The sequence below is a fragment of the Heterocephalus glaber genome, unplaced genomic scaffold (genome assembly GCF_053883595.1).
Source record: "Heterocephalus glaber isolate CG9 unplaced genomic scaffold, H.glaber_assembly_v1.0 deba00000621, whole genome shotgun sequence".
Taxonomy (NCBI): domain Eukaryota; kingdom Metazoa; phylum Chordata; class Mammalia; order Rodentia; family Bathyergidae; genus Heterocephalus; species Heterocephalus glaber.
In genome coordinates this window covers 17,570,703-17,586,211 of record NW_028258153.1, presented here as the reverse complement: position 1 = coordinate 17,586,211, position 15,509 = coordinate 17,570,703, and the positions used below count along the sequence as shown (strand labels likewise).

General features: G+C 41.8%; 1 protein-coding gene across 1 annotated transcript in view; it reads right to left on the bottom strand.

The window, feature by feature from the left end:
• The window catches only part of Klf7 (KLF transcription factor 7), a 90,824-nt gene extending 75,350 nt beyond the window's left edge, over positions 1–15,474 (bottom strand). The window contains exon 1 of the mRNA XM_004851152.3: positions 14,798–15,474. Within this exon, the coding sequence (XP_004851209.1) occupies positions 14,798–14,899 (102 nt within the window). The 5' untranslated portion in view covers positions 14,900–15,474. The remainder of the gene's footprint in view (positions 1–14,797) is intronic.
• Positions 15,475–15,509: the final 35 nt, after the last annotated feature.

Genomic DNA, 15,509 nt, shown 5'->3' with positions numbered 1-15,509 from the left:
AAATCAGTTAAATTTTATGTCCCCATTTAGACTACCAGTAGGGACATTTTCAAAGTGCTGTGATTAAGGCACAGGTAACAGCCCTCATTTGAACAAATAAGAAGCTACAAAGTTCCTGCTCAGAAAACAGAAATCATAAAAGGAAAGTCAACAAAAAGTAATCTTTTAAAGCTTGAAACAAAAGCTTCCCCTACCACAGAAAACAATAGCAGTGCAGTGCACTGACAGTTCACAAAGCTCTTTCACATCTATATATCATTTGATTATAACAATTCTATTATTATAATTCCCACATTACAGATGGGAAAATGCACTTTAGTAATTTGCCTTGGTTTATATGTACCAAGTCAGGACAAAATTCCATGTTTTCTGATGCCAAATCCCTTGAATTTACCACACCATCAAGTATTTCTCTAACTTCAATTTCATTCCATCTTCACATTTTTACCTGTACAATCATTTCCCTATTTTCATTTTTTAGTTGTCTCTCTGAGATTGCGTATGTGTTAATGGTTTTTCTATAAATGTCCATTAATAGAAGGTAATCACAAAATCAAAACTATGGTATGAACTTTAAGTGGATATTCACCTGTCATCAGCTGAGTCTGAAACCGATTCTCTTTATTAAAATAATGGTAACAATAAAAGAAGAGAGGAAAGGAAAGAGAGAGGTCAGAAGGGAGGGAAGAAAGGAGAGATTATCAAGCTTGAGAGGTGTTAAAGAACTGTTACCCTAAGCTCTTTTTCAACCTGAGTTAGAAGGAAGGAAAGAAAACTGAAACAGGAATAAAACTGTGATTCTGTTAGTGAACACTGTGCTCACGAAGCCTTTGGAGTACAGCCCACTCTTCCAGAAGCACTGCCTAAGACCTGCTGCACCAGGCACTGCCTTAATGTGCAAATGTGCTCCAAATGCTGCAGAGGGGCTCGCAATTCTTGAGAGTTCAAAATAGCCTTGGACTTAATGATCCCTAAAGCTCAGCCAGGTTATTTGCAAATTGACGGGGAGGAGGTCGCATCAGGGATCAGAATGAAATGTTTAGCACTCACCAGGTTCTACTCGGGGGTAATATCCTAGTCTCCTAGATGCAGAGGCTGGAGGAGGAAGTGGGCAGGTGTATCTTAAGGGAAAACAGTCCAAGGACATTCTACAACCGCACACTATCTTTATTCCTTTTTTCTTTTTCTCTTCTCTAGAAACGTTTTTCAGAAATATTTTAGTAATAGCTAATTCACATAGTAAGATAAACAGTTCTCAGTTCTGAAAATTTATGTAAACACAGAAGGGAGAGGGGGGAGAATAATGATGATAATGAACTTAGGTGTTTACTTGGCAAACTGAAATACTTAAAAAGGAAAAAAATCAGAGATTGGAGAAAAGAAGGAGAAATACTTCTCACCAAGTATATCAAAGGAATGGCTGTTTTTAACCAGAAAAGAAGGAGCCTGGAAATCCCCATCTGGTCAACCTAAGTAATATCCTGACCAATTTAAGGAACTGACATAAAAGGATAATTCTTTTAAATACCCCTAATGTAGAAGAGCATCCTCAAAGCATTAGAAAATGAAAGCCAAGTGCCTTGCTGGCAGTTTTTGAATGCCAAGAGTAGGAAGAAAGCAAATTGCTTGATTCTCAGGAAAGTATTTTATTAAAATACCGAGGACTTCTTTACATCCAAAGTGTCACTTCCTCAGTGAAGCAATTCACCTAAAATCCACTTCCACAAAAAATAAGCCATTAAAGCAGTTTGTGGAATTCTGCACAACCAGACCAAAAAACTCCAGAACTAGTTACATGTTTTACTTCCACAGAAAGGAGTTTTTCCCACCAATGACAGGATGAGTCTCTGTAAGGACTAAAGAAGAACCCAAAACAATGGCAATCTTTTATTTTTATTTTATTTTTTGTTGATGAGGAATGTCTGATTTTATAAAAAGGGGGAGGAAGGGTTGGTATTGTTTTATTTTCCTCCCACTTACAGCAAGAAGAGACTGTATGCTTAGGAAACTCAGTCCGTTTCCAAGTTGGAAAATGTTGCAAATTTTACCAATAAAGAATGAACATGCTCCAGAGCAACTGCTCAGCCTGGGCAGGGGGAGTGGCAAACCAGATGGTCTTTTCCATCCCAGATTTTGTGATCTACAACAGAACCTGGATAACTAGGAAGAAGTGAGATGCAATTTGGAAATTGCTTTGTAAAATAGACTCCCAAACAAAGACACTCAACAAGACAGATTAAACTGAAAAAGAAATTAAAATGTATTATGGGTGAGAGCAGAAAGCAAGTTAGCTTGAAATGGTGACAGAGAAATAAAGGTTGACCCAAATCATAGCTTTTTGGAGAGGAAGGTATCTTAGAGTGCTGCTAGTCTGGGTGGCAAAAACACAATCTATGCTCATTGGGTCAACAACGAGAAATGAAATGAGGCAGAAATAGTGGGAACAGGGTTAATTGAAGAGTACATGATCATGTCTAAAAGAGTTCAAGTTAAAAAGAAAATGGAAATATGGATGCTGACCAAATAATGCACAGCTCCAAACCAATTCAACCTAAGGGCTCTCTGTTTGTATGGCTGGTAATCTCACTGTTCCTGTGTCTCCACAGGGCACATTAGGAAACTAAAGACCAGAGAAGTCACATCATTTGGTGAGAAGTACAGAATAGTGGCTGTACGTAGTAGAACCCAAATGCTTGGATTATGTTATATACTGACCTGAGGTCAAACAGGAAAAATAAATGACATTTAGGCAAAAGTCCCCTTGTGTGCCTTTTGGTTCAAATCTACTAAGTTCATTGGTTTAGTTTTTCAATAATAAATTAAATTATCATCCATTTAAATACACAGCCATGGACAAGTGGGGAGGGGGATATAGTGGGAAGTTACACTAAAAAAAAGAAAAAACAACTAGCTGGTCAGAGAGTCAGATATTAAATGTAAAAGGGAAAAAATACTTGATAAATATACAGTTAATTTTCCACAATGGTCCTGAATTAGATATGGAAAATAGGGTCCATAATTTCCATTTTACAGATAGAAAAAGTAAACCACTTAGAATGGTTACTTCATTGTTAGTTTTTGAATGAATTTTTAAAATATTCTGGGCTCATTTTTTACAAACTCCTCAAAGAGCAAGGTAAAAATATTATTTTCCATTCCTGTTATTGGTACATGTACATTAAGAAAATGAATAAACTTAAGGACATTCTTCTAAGTATAATTTCAGGGGGGTACTTTAAGAGACATAAAGTGATATGAAATTTCCCACAAGAGCCCAAGAAGTTCAGGGAAAGATGAGAACATCCTTCCCTGGGCAGCTGGAAGCAGACAGACAAAGAACTGGAAAAGTTCCTTGGGAGAGCCCACCTCCTGCCAGTCTGCGGGACTTTTCTTCCCCGATTTCTATGTATCCAAGAAAACAACAAATACACCATCCGCAGAAGGAGGGAATGCAGTCTTCACAGGGGACTGGTATCTCTAAATAAATCTCACCATAGGTGCCAGGCTAAACCTTAAACATGGAGAATAATCTCCGAGTTTTATAGCAGCATATGCATGACTCTGCCCCAACCCCTACAAAACTCCCAACAGGAACAGCCACATCAAATGAATGCTTTTCAGAAGCCAATTCAAAAACACCCTATTTTATCACAGAAAGAATATTCCTTATATAAGTGAGTGCTTCCATTATGTCTTATTTGAAGGAGGAAAATGAAATAAAAATCCTATCTGAGATATTTATAGATCTCATAAAACCTAATTCACTCTCATAAGCTGCCGTAAGCTCAGTCATCAGGTAAGGCAGAAATGGCAGGTGTAGTAACCAGCAACATATTATGTTATATGTGCCCAATTCCATCTCCTAAAAAAAATAACTCCATGCTGTAAAGACTTAGGCGAAGTCATAGTAAGATGAGAGAGAAAGAAAGAGCACAGGTTGGACATTTGCATGAACAAGTCAAGCAAATTGGAAGAATGTCACCCAGGTCCAATTTCTGGGGAAAATGCATACTGCTATTCTTTGCCCAGTTCTAAGCACTAGTTGCCTTAATGAAAGCTTCCCCGTGGATGGGTAAAGGAATACTATATTCAACATCCTTCCCCATTTTCTATCATTCATACTCTATTAGCCCCTCTGGACTCACTGGGATCTTTGAAAAACCAGTGATACTATTTATAGAAAGAGCATTGAGCCACTTTGTACTACTATTGAGGGGGAGAAGGGGAAAGGAAGAAGCATTTGTTCAGTGTCTGCAATATATCAGAAACTGAGTCAGAGAGCTAATTCCTATAGAGGAACTAATAACTCTATTCCACAGATTACCAAGAGACTCGGAGATGTTCAATGACTTTCCCAAGGCTCTGGGTCTGCCTGATGCCAAAGCCTCCATGTCATTTGCCTACTATGAAACATTGTGACCTTAAAGAGACCTAGCACAGTCCAGTCAATTTATAGGAGAGAAAGCCAAGGTCCAGAAAGCAGACAGACTGGTGAGGTGTTCAAATCCATACCAATCCACTGACTGCCAGACAGCAACTTTGGCTCCTGCCCTTGCGTCTCCTACCTAACCAGCAGTTAGCATAAATGTAAAAAGCAAGAATGCTGAACAGCCTGCCTAGGTTTGGATCCTGGCTCAACTGTGTTGTTTGATTTTAGGCGAGCAATTTCATACCTGAGACCCAATATTTCCATCTGTAAAATGATAATAAGCAAAATGTATATTTCACAGGATTGTCATGAGGATGAAATGAAATGATACATATAAGATGTTAAGAAGATAATACTTAGGAAATTCTAATATATATTAGACATTATTATTATGACAAGAAGAATAACCAAGTAGAAAGAAGAGGAAAGTATACTCCATCACTCATTTTGTAATTTGTTTGCTTTACAGCCACAGTAAGACAACTTGCCTAATCATCCTCTGCCTCAATATGCTCACCCCTGAGTGGGAAATTCTGTAATATCTGCTTGCTCACTCATTACAGAAAGGATGTTTCAATGACAGGAGGCCGTAAACAAAACCCCTTGAGTCCCTCAGAACAAAAGCTCAATGCAGAGGTTTGTTAAGACTCTCAAAACCAAACATGAACATCCCCATCATAGAGCAAATCATCTCTCGGTCCATATTAAAGGAAATGATCACACTGAGATAGACAGGGAAATGTATGGGCTGCTTTTCAGTCTTAAGATGCAGAAGTGAAGCCAGTGACTCAGGTGTGACATTGAGCAGGAGCTCCGGGAGCTCACAGGATAATCACATCTTTTAAGTGCCTCCTCATGGAAGACCTCCTCCAACTCCACAGGAGGACTGTGCTCCACAACCAGGGTCTACAGTGGCATATGAACAAACACTAGAAGCTCAAAAGGCAAGGACAGGCATAGGGAGAATCTATTTCCATGCCTTTATAAGCTGAGTAAATGTGTCACCTCTCCAAAAATAAGCAACAACACTATGACTGCCCCATTGAATTCCTGCTCACTAGGCTCTGCAAGGTGAATGTCAGAGTCGGGGTCAAGAGCAGGCAGCACTCCCTTGCAGGGCAACTGCTCCATGGCTAATTGCCATTTTCACAGCTGGGTCGAGGTTTCCAAAAAGCATCCTTCAACCCTGAGCTCTGAGCTCCTCTCCTGATGGTCTCTCTTGCCAACCATACCACCATCAAAGACTGTTTATAGATGAAAGGATGTAGCTACAGTGCATACAATTTTGCAAACATCACAGTTTGATAAAAGAGCCATTTCTAAGACTTCTTTGTGAAGATCACCACATGCCCATGGTCATTACCACAGGAGCCAGGCTTTCTATGGCTATAGAGGCCGTCTCCTTGCCTGAATGTCCTCAGCCGTAATTCTTCCACAGTTTATTTTTGTTCCTCTTAGTAGAAAAATGGTTCTCTTGAAACTCTTTATAAACAGAATACACTTCCAAACAACATGGTCAGCAAGAAAAATGAGAGAGCTGGACGTAATGCCCAGCTAAATCACCTGACCGATGTACATGCACACATTAATCCCTCTAAAACCATTCAGACGCTGAAGTAGTGGGAAATCATGGCTGAGAACCTACCATGAAAGAATTATATGAAACACCACATGCCTGGAGCTGAATGCTCAACTTCACAAAGTTTCCAGAAATGGAGTTTGACCAGGTTAAACAAACCTATGGTGGGTCATAGGAAACATGAGTCAAACAGGACTTCCTGAGACACTTTAAGGTGAGGGAAAGCAAAATAAGATGGATGGAGGAGAACTTGGGCAGCTGCTATGAGCCAATGAGCTGTATGAAGAACATCCACCCATTCTGTCCTGCTTTATAATAAATCTCCAGTACACATGGAATCTAAGATTTAAGAAAGTCAATATTTAAATATGAGAGGGCATCTGCAATGTTGATAAACTGTTAATCCTCAGAGCTCAATGGCTCAAAGCCTGGGCTATATTTTGGACTCCTTGTTGCCTCCCAAAGAGATACTGATTTACTTGGTCTTGCAGGGCAGCCATGATTGAGGACCACTGCCAAAAATATAGAGCTTAAGTCACAGTCATAAAATATTCCCCAAATAACTACTGAATGCCTACTATACACAAGGCTAAGAAGCAGGTTATATATTAAAAGCTGATTTCCACAATTATAACCAATGCATCGACTCTGCTTTAAATCATAATAAAGCAGAATGGAAAAATGAGATGAAAGGGGAGAAAGAGAAAGAAAAAAGAGAGGGGGGAGAGAGAGAGAAAAAGAGAGAGAGAAGTTCAGACAGATAAAACCATAAGGAAGTAAAACGTTCTACACAATAGTGTAGAAATAGTAGCAATTACTGTTGGCTGAGGGCAAAGGGGACAGTTTCCTGGAAGATGTGGCAACTATCTGAAAGTTAAGTTATGGTTAGAGTTTGGACAAAGAGAATTAGGAGGGGAGGGGGAACAAGAAGGACAAAAAAGCACATAAAGACAGAAGCAGAAAAGCAGTCCCCTCATTTGGATGGAATTTAGTACATGTGAAATTGGGCCCAATCTTGGGACAGCTTCACCTTAGGAGTCTGGCCTTAACCTTTGTATAGTAAGAAGCCATTGGCAGTTTCAAAGCTGGCCATGCCAGATGATGGAAGTAGAAAGACCACTCCAGGGAAATGACAGGCACTGCCCCAGGACAATGACAGAGGGAGCATGAAGAGGAAAACCCATGCTAAGGTATCACAGAAGCCAAATTTATGGGGTTTTAAAAATAACTATATTTCAACCAATGAGATTTTTCAATCTAGAACTTTAAAAAAAATTAGGGTCAAAGAAAAGAGAGAGGCCAAAGATAGCTGCCAAGTCAAACCTAGACTGTGAGAAGAACCGTCATGTAAACAAAAGAAACCCAGAAGCCAGAAGGAAGAAGTCAATGGTAAGAGGTTGATGAGTTGAGGGTTTGGAACATGCTCAGCTCTGGCAACAGTGAAACAACCCAGAAAGACTTTACTGTCAGTCACATCTCTCTAACTGAAAATGTGGATCTAAGAGCAATGTTTTCATCTGGAGTTGGAGATGTAGATTATTATCTCTGAGGAAATAAAGAGTTCTCCAAATATTTGGGAAGGAAATGTCAACTTCTAAGGTCTTTGAAGTGGAAGAGATCTGTGACTCAAGTTCCAAGAGAAAATTTCTGCCTTCAGAACTGGAGAAGACTGTGAATGGCTAGCAAAGGCCAAAAAGGACCCAGGACACAGGAGAAATTGGGTTGCTGTGAAAATTAGGCCTGCTCCATCCTTCAGCCTCCCTGTGTGGTTGAGTTTCTTCTCTACTACTTACTAAGAGTGTGCAGTGCTTCCTGTTTCAATTTATAAAACATTACAACCCATTTCCCATCCAACTCTCTTAAGAATTTTAAAAAGACTTTCAGAAGGGATTGTCACAAAATAGCAAAAGGGCAGCCATTCTATGCAGTCCCTTGACCAGCAAGATTTCAGAAACAAAGCCATTTCACACTCGCTGCTTTCTGCACAAAACTCCCAACTCTTATCTTCCGTCCACCCCTCACCATACATGCCTGGACACACCCTCCTTCACTCCTACTCCATTGGCTATTATTTAAATGGCAGTACTTTTCCTAAGACTAGCATTGTAATTCTGGACGGTTTTCCTCCAAGTACAGCATATATATTCAAATTTACCACACGTTAAGAACGGGATAGGGATTAAACAAGTAAGTTCTTCTCTAAAATATTCAATAGCTTGGTCCAGGGCCGAACCAATTCCAAAATTCCATGCACTAGTACTCATAGAAATAAAAAGAGGATCTTCTTTGTTCCTTTTGAAGGAAGGGGGAACAGGGAAGGACGGAGGAAGGAAGGAGGGAGAAAGAGAGAGAGAGTCCAAGTATATTTTAAAGCAGTGATGGGAAGCAAGCAAAGCCACTTGGGCATCTGAAAGGGTCCCAGGCCCTGGGGCAATCGGTGTTTACATTAAGTTGTGACCTTGAAGAATTCAAGGCCTCATCTGGCTTCAACAGTCACTTGTTCCAACCCTAGTATTTAAAAGTTGAGAAAACCAAGACCTTTCCAAGATTTTAAATTCTAAGGGTCTCTGTTCCTAGCTTGGGTACATGCTTAGGGGCTTGACTTTCAATATGACCCTCAGGAAATGTCAATAAATCCATATTCAAAAATAGATATTGCATATGGCTCTATATTATTTTAATTACCGCGAATCATTTCCAAATGACACAGACATGGACCCTGTTTCCTGGCCATTATGAACATGTGTATTCACAGTGTACACATATCTGCCCTGAAGTATCCAGCCCCCAACAAGCCCTTAGCTAAAAGCATGACCACAACAGAACAAGTAAACCGCAAGCAACTTAACAGTTGTGTCTTTTTGCGGTGGTATTCTATTCTGTGGTACTTAACTTTGAGCATTTTCTCTCCTTTACTATCAACCTCCTAGGGGACAGAATCTATGTTCAATTCAACTTTGCATCATCCAGGCACAGTATTTTACACAAAACAAGGCCTTAAGGAAAGAAGTATTTACTGTAAAACATTTTTATATTTTAATATAAACAAAGAAAATCCCACAAGGTGTGACTGGGTCCATCTACCAGTTCCATCAGGAATGGTATTTCCCGAAAGCCGAAGTCACAACTCAAGCATGGTGACACTAGAGGCAGACCCCAGGGCTGCTGCAGACACTCAGCTGTAACATCTACATACCAGGCTGGGGTGCCACGGAGCTGCTCTACTGGAGAGTGGGACAGACACAACACATTTCACTGGGCTAAGTCCTTAAGGTCACACCAAATACCAAGCCAGAAAAACAAAAAGAACACAAGGTGGTAGAAATCATTCTGGAAATTAACAAGAAGTAAGAGCAAGGTGGAGGAGGAGAAAGCTTATGTCCATGCTCAAGTAAAATCTGTCCGAAGAATGTCAATATTTTATTTTGGAAACTCTTAAATTAGATTTAGGAAGGACAGTTCTAAAATTCGTACACAATGTAACAAGAGGAGGAGTATTTTTTAACTTGTCACCATTTCACGTAACATTAACGATTAGATACTGTAACTTGTTCCAATTTTAACACCATTGGTAGTTGTTGAGTTTTCTAATCCCTGTACCTGGTAAGATTTGGCAATCTGGGGTTAAAATATTTCCACCTATTCCTGCTAAGCAAGCATGCAGCTGATTTAGGAGAACTAAGGGATATGAAGACTAAATCTATGCCCCTCACCCTCTGGCACTGCTCAAGTTAAATTGGGGAGCTGTCCTAAACTTTCAGCAAATCCAATTCAAACATGCATGCTAACTGAATACACTGATTGAGTTCTTTGCATCTGCCAGGCATGAGGACCAGCAAAGGTACTTAAAAACATTGTGCCCACTACTATAAATTGCCAATATGGGGGCATCTACCAACTAGTCATGTATCAGAGCACCTGTACAATCAACACGAGCTGCTTGGAACTGGTCAGAGTAAATTGTGTTCTTCTTTCCCTAACAGGCACAAAGAGTGAGGAAAGAAGACTGTCATACCTGTACTCAAAAAGTTAAAGTGCAGGAAAATTCTCTGAATGGGGACAAATTTGAAGATTCATAAGAGAACAGCTATTAAAAGCACCAGTATGACCCTCTAAACTATCCTCATTTAAGTGGAGAGGCAAATTAGCCCCTACAGGGACTTGTATTTAGGATGGGCTAGGAGGGAGAAGAGCCCACATTGAATGCTTAAGGTCTCTGACATGCCCATCCATAAATCATTTCAGGGCAAGCCTGCCACTCTGCATCTTCTGCTCTGCCTTTTAAATGGATGGAGCCCCAACATCCCATTCTCCTCAGAGTAGAAAGTGGGGATGAGAGACTCACAGAGAACAAAGAATGGTAATTTCCTCTTCCCCCTACTAAGGACAGATGTAGTAAAAATATCTGCATTGAAATCTTCACTCACTTAAAAATACCAAACTGCAAACAGGTAGACGGAAAGATAATGTTCGAGAGACCCTAAACCTACACAAAGATGTGTCTATTAAAAGAACATGGAGAGGAATCTATTAAAGAAAGGCTAAGTGTGTGACTGACTGCATTCACATGTGCTTTCATTTTCAAAGCTACATTTATTTAGTGGTTGCATCTTTATAAAGAATTATCTGGATAACAGAAGTTCTAATTTTTTGTTCTTCTACCAAGATACTCTTTCAAATAAAGGAATAAATTTCCAGTCATTGAAAAACATACACACAGATCACATACAAACTAAATAAATAAATAAAAGCCAGCAATTTTATCCTTTCAGCATGGTTACCAAGGCTCCTTTGTGTCTACAAATTTCTCAGGGTGGTGCTGTTGCCAAGAAATTCTAATTCATGACAAGGTTCTCTGCAAATTGGGGACAGTGGCAAACCTGCAGATGGACAGATCCTACAGTTTGCTTTGTCCTTCTGGCTGAGACAGCACCTGGCTGCTCAGGCCTATGGAAGACAAGGCAAAAAAGCAGGATCATATAGAAGGAAAAGCCATGTGGCTGGCTGACCAAATCCTCTCCCTGGTACCATGAGGTGTTCTTAGAAGGCAATGATTTCTGTGGGGTTTTCCCTAGAGATGCCTCTTAAGACCCTCATCAAAAGTGCTTCAGGGTGCCTGAAATGAGGCCGAAATTGCAGTGTTATGGGGACACTTAGTCTTTACAGTAGCCAAGTATGCCATTAGTTTAAAACAATGGGGGAATGGAGGAGGAGGGAGGAATGTTCTATGATTTATTTATTTGTTTCCAGTAGCAGTGGAAAATTTTCTACAAGCAAAAAGGAGGCCTGAAACTGACCCCATCTGCCAATTATGAATCAGCATTAGCAATGAGCATAATTCCATAAGAGTTCTCAAGTAAACATGCCAAGCTCCTCAATGACATGAAGCAAAGTGAATTCCAGATAGGACTTTACGAAATAGCAAGCTAGGTATAATGGATGTACAAAAATTCTGAAGGCTTTTTTTTCCAAGTCTTTGGAAGAAAAATAACTAAGAGTATCATATCAAATCCTTTTTATTTTCCAAGCCAGTGGTGTATCCAGAGTCGTAACTTCTATTGGCAACAAAAGTCATGAATGGCCTCCCTTAAGTTATGGCCAAACGGTACCCCCACAATCTTCTCCAGCTTCTGTCCTACCCTTGACTTTTTTCTACTTTTGCTCAGACAGCTCTTGGAAAATTTCCTGCAAGTTTCCAAAGAGCTTAAGGCTAGTAGCCTTAAGAGTTGTGTCAGCTGAATTCCATAAAATAATAGACCACATAAGCACAGTGTAATTTACAGTTATATGACAGGCAGAGATAATGTTACTTGGGCCAAGTCCTTAAGTATGCAGTCAGAGTCCAGGAATGGAACGCTGTTAATGTGTGACATCCATTTGGGCTTTAAAATTATAACAGCAATGAGTTTTGGAGTTGGAGCTGCATCACTGCCTGAAAATCCAACATCAAAATGATGATCTCCATGACTGGAGGTGGCCCTGTCGCAATCACTGACTCTCCAGCAGGCTCACTGACACAGAAAATTATTCCCTATCACAAGTTTGAACTAGAATCTCCAAAGAGCACATCCTCAATTTTTGAATCCACAGATGTTCTTGAGTTTATCATCAAACCCACTCATTCTCTAGAAACCAAATCAGATGACTGGAATCTCTGTATTTCACTCATCTCCCTGAGGCCAGGTATACTATTCACTTTGAAAAGATCTAATAATTACTCCACATTTGACCTCTGAAATAGGATTACCCCACAGCATCAGAAAACTTCCGCCTGCCTGGGTTTCTCTGTAGCAACCTTCTGGAGCTGTTTTGTGCAAAGCAGTCTCAAAATTTCACCATCGAATGGTTGATTTGGAACCAATAGTTGCATATAACCACCATTACCCCTTAGGCTCAGAGGTAGCAAGGGAGGTTGGGTAGAGGAGCAAGGAAGAGATACAGGGTAGAGGTGTTGGCATCAGCTCGAACTTAGGGTCCTGGCTACCTTTATACAGAGCAGTTCTAATGACAGAGTCCACAGTAGAAAGTTCCTTGGAGCAATATGTTGTTTATAAGTGCTTGGCACAAGCTACATTTCCTACGGACCACTTTTGTGCAGCTATGAAATAATCTGGCAAAGGGTTTTAAGGTGAAAAAGGTCGGCAGTTGGAGAGGGTTAAGGCAAGAAATAGGGAAGAGGTTAAGAGAATAATTCCTTTGCCTGCAAATAGAAATTAAGCTTGAGGTTCCTTGAGAGTGGGCAGGAGGGGGAGGAAAGAGGAGGAGGGAAGAAGGAAGAGCCAGATGCCTTGTGGGGCAACAAAAGATCTAATACATCCCCTAATTCTCAAACCAATATGCGTTTTAGCAGACCTAGAGTTTCTTCTGGATGGTCTAGCCATATCTAGAAAGGCAGGTTTCCTCTGGGGAGAGGCCTTCCCCCAAAGCAGGCTTTACTACTGTGAAAACTTGAACCAAAACAAAGTTGTGTGATTCATCAGGAGGGAACGTTGTAACAAATAAAGCCAACTTTCTTCCCTCCAACACTGCTTAACAGTTAGTCACAAACAAGGACTGCCTGAAGCAGGCTGACTAAATCAACAGATTCTCTTTCCTAACCTGTCTAGACAGTTGTTAATATGCTACTGATTCAACACCAATCGGCTGACAGTGCAAAATGAAAGCTCTTTAGAAAATGATATTCTGGCAACATTTGGGTTAGCATGCAAAATAAAAGGAGGAAAATAGACCCAGTGAGGCCCTTCATGAGATAATCATGTTAACGATGGGGGAAAAGGAAGCACTGAAGAAATGCTTGATGCAGAAAATGTGTGAATTGTGTGTGTTTGAGAGTCAAGAGTATCCACCAGCATCTTCGGACAGGAATGCTTGTGTGAACACACAGGCACAAGAAGCCAATACCTGCAGCTCCTGCTGCGGGGAGAGCAACTGGTAACAATGGTGGTGGACTATGCCACTGGGCTCCTTATACCAAAAGTCAAATCTCTCTCACTAAGGCAGCAACTGCTACATCCCAGCCTTGAGCTGGCAAATCCCACTTTGGATCCTGGCAGAGGAAATTCAGCAGTTCATTAGCCCTAACAAGCTGCTGTCACTGAGCAGGGAAGTTACGTGAGCAGCCACACACTGAGCCTCTCTCACAGCCCTCCCCAAGGGCAGGAGTGTTTCTTGAGGAAGGGCTGCACAAGTTCACACTTCCAATATGCAAATGTAGGCTGTCTTCTTGGACTTTCCATGGTGTACATCTTAAAGTTTCTAAATACCCATGCCCCCCCAGCCCCACCCACCACCATCTTCCCTGCAGAATGTCTAGCCATAGCTCCTAATAGCTGCTGGAAAAAACCCACTGTTCCGGCAACAGACCCAGCACTTTCCACTGACCAGCACTTTTTTTATTCCACTTCACAAAGCCCAAGGAACTTGTCCCCCGCCCCGCTTCACCCTCCCCAGGACGCCTACCCAACTTGGCACCAGTACCCTTTAGCATCCTAGGAGTTTCTTAACTAGTCCTCCAAGACAAAGTCACAGGCATGGAAGCACATATCACCCTTTGTCTGCGGTTGTGGGAACGAAGAGGGACCCCCCACAAAAGGGAGAGAGAGAGAAAGAGAGGACAAGGACACCATAGAGGGTGTTTTCTTCCTGGACACATTCCACTGGGGAAACCTACACTGCTTTGTCAGACTGAGATAGATACATCTTCCCGTCCTCCTTGCAGACAGATATCCTTGAGTACCTTTTGTCATTGGGTTCTTTTCTCTTTCCCCACCTTCTAATCTCAAAATCAAGCTCCTATTCTTTACTGACACTCGTTAATTAGCAGGAAAACACTTCGCTTTGCTCCCCCCCATCTGCCAGCTGTCAGCACCAGTTGACATAGATGAACCTGATTTCAGGTACCAGATAGGTAGGGCTCGTGCTGGTAGGGATGTGGTACCCTAAGGATCCAAACCACCTTCCTATGGGCTCCTCGGAGCCCCAGAAGTTGGGCAGGTCTCTGCTGGGGGACAGTGAGCCGAAAACGTGTGCGCAAGGATGTGTGTTGGTGACTGAAACGCAGGCAGCTCAGACCTGACTGTTCAGCAAGGCAAGACTACGGGTTAGGGGTGGGTGGAGAGGTAAGCGCCTATGACTGTTTCAGAAAACATTTTAAACAACACAGAGCCAAAAAGGAAAGCATAAATAAATAAAAAACAAACAAAAAAAATTCAACCCAAAGCCCACACCAACGCAGCCCCTGCGTCTCCGCCGCCACCACACGATTTACACAAGTAATTTAAATCATTCACCTGCTGCCAGGTCTCCTCCAGGGACGGCAAAGCTGAGAAGTAGCCGGTGTCGTGGACAAGTTGTAGCTCCTGGAATATACTATAACTAGCCAACACGTCCATGCTGCTGCGGCCGGGCAAAGCGGGAGGACAAGCCCTCCCCCGAGCACAGTGGGGTCTGTTTGTCTGTCAGTCTGTCTGGCTCACCCCCCAAGAAGGCAGACATCCAGTGGCCCTTTTGTTTTGTTTTGTTTTAGTCAACTAAAAACGAAAAAAAAAAAAAAAATCAATGCAGGAGAGAGGGAGCGAGGTGCGAGAGGAGCGAATGAGTGGGGTGGATGGAGAGGCATCCAGAGTGTACAATGCAGATGACTGCCAGGAAGAGGGGACTTCACGGGAGTCACAATTCCCTTCCAGCTCTAGTCACTCCAGCTCGTGGATCAGGAAGGGGACGCAAACTCACTGACACGAAGCTGCCATCTATTTCTGCAGCGCTGTTCGCTCCTAATGCAATCTTTGCTCTTTATTTTGGGAGGTTGCATTTTTTTTTTTCTCGCGATCGCTTCTCTCCCCCCCACCCCTTTTCTTCCCTCCCCACCCCCCACCCCATCCTAGCTAGTTTGTAGTCCCCCCTCCCCTTTTCTCCTCCTCCTGCTCTTCCCCCTCCCCAAACTCCCTCCCTCCGCCCGGCTCTCCGCGCAGCCGTGAGATCTCGTGGGAGGGCACCCATTAG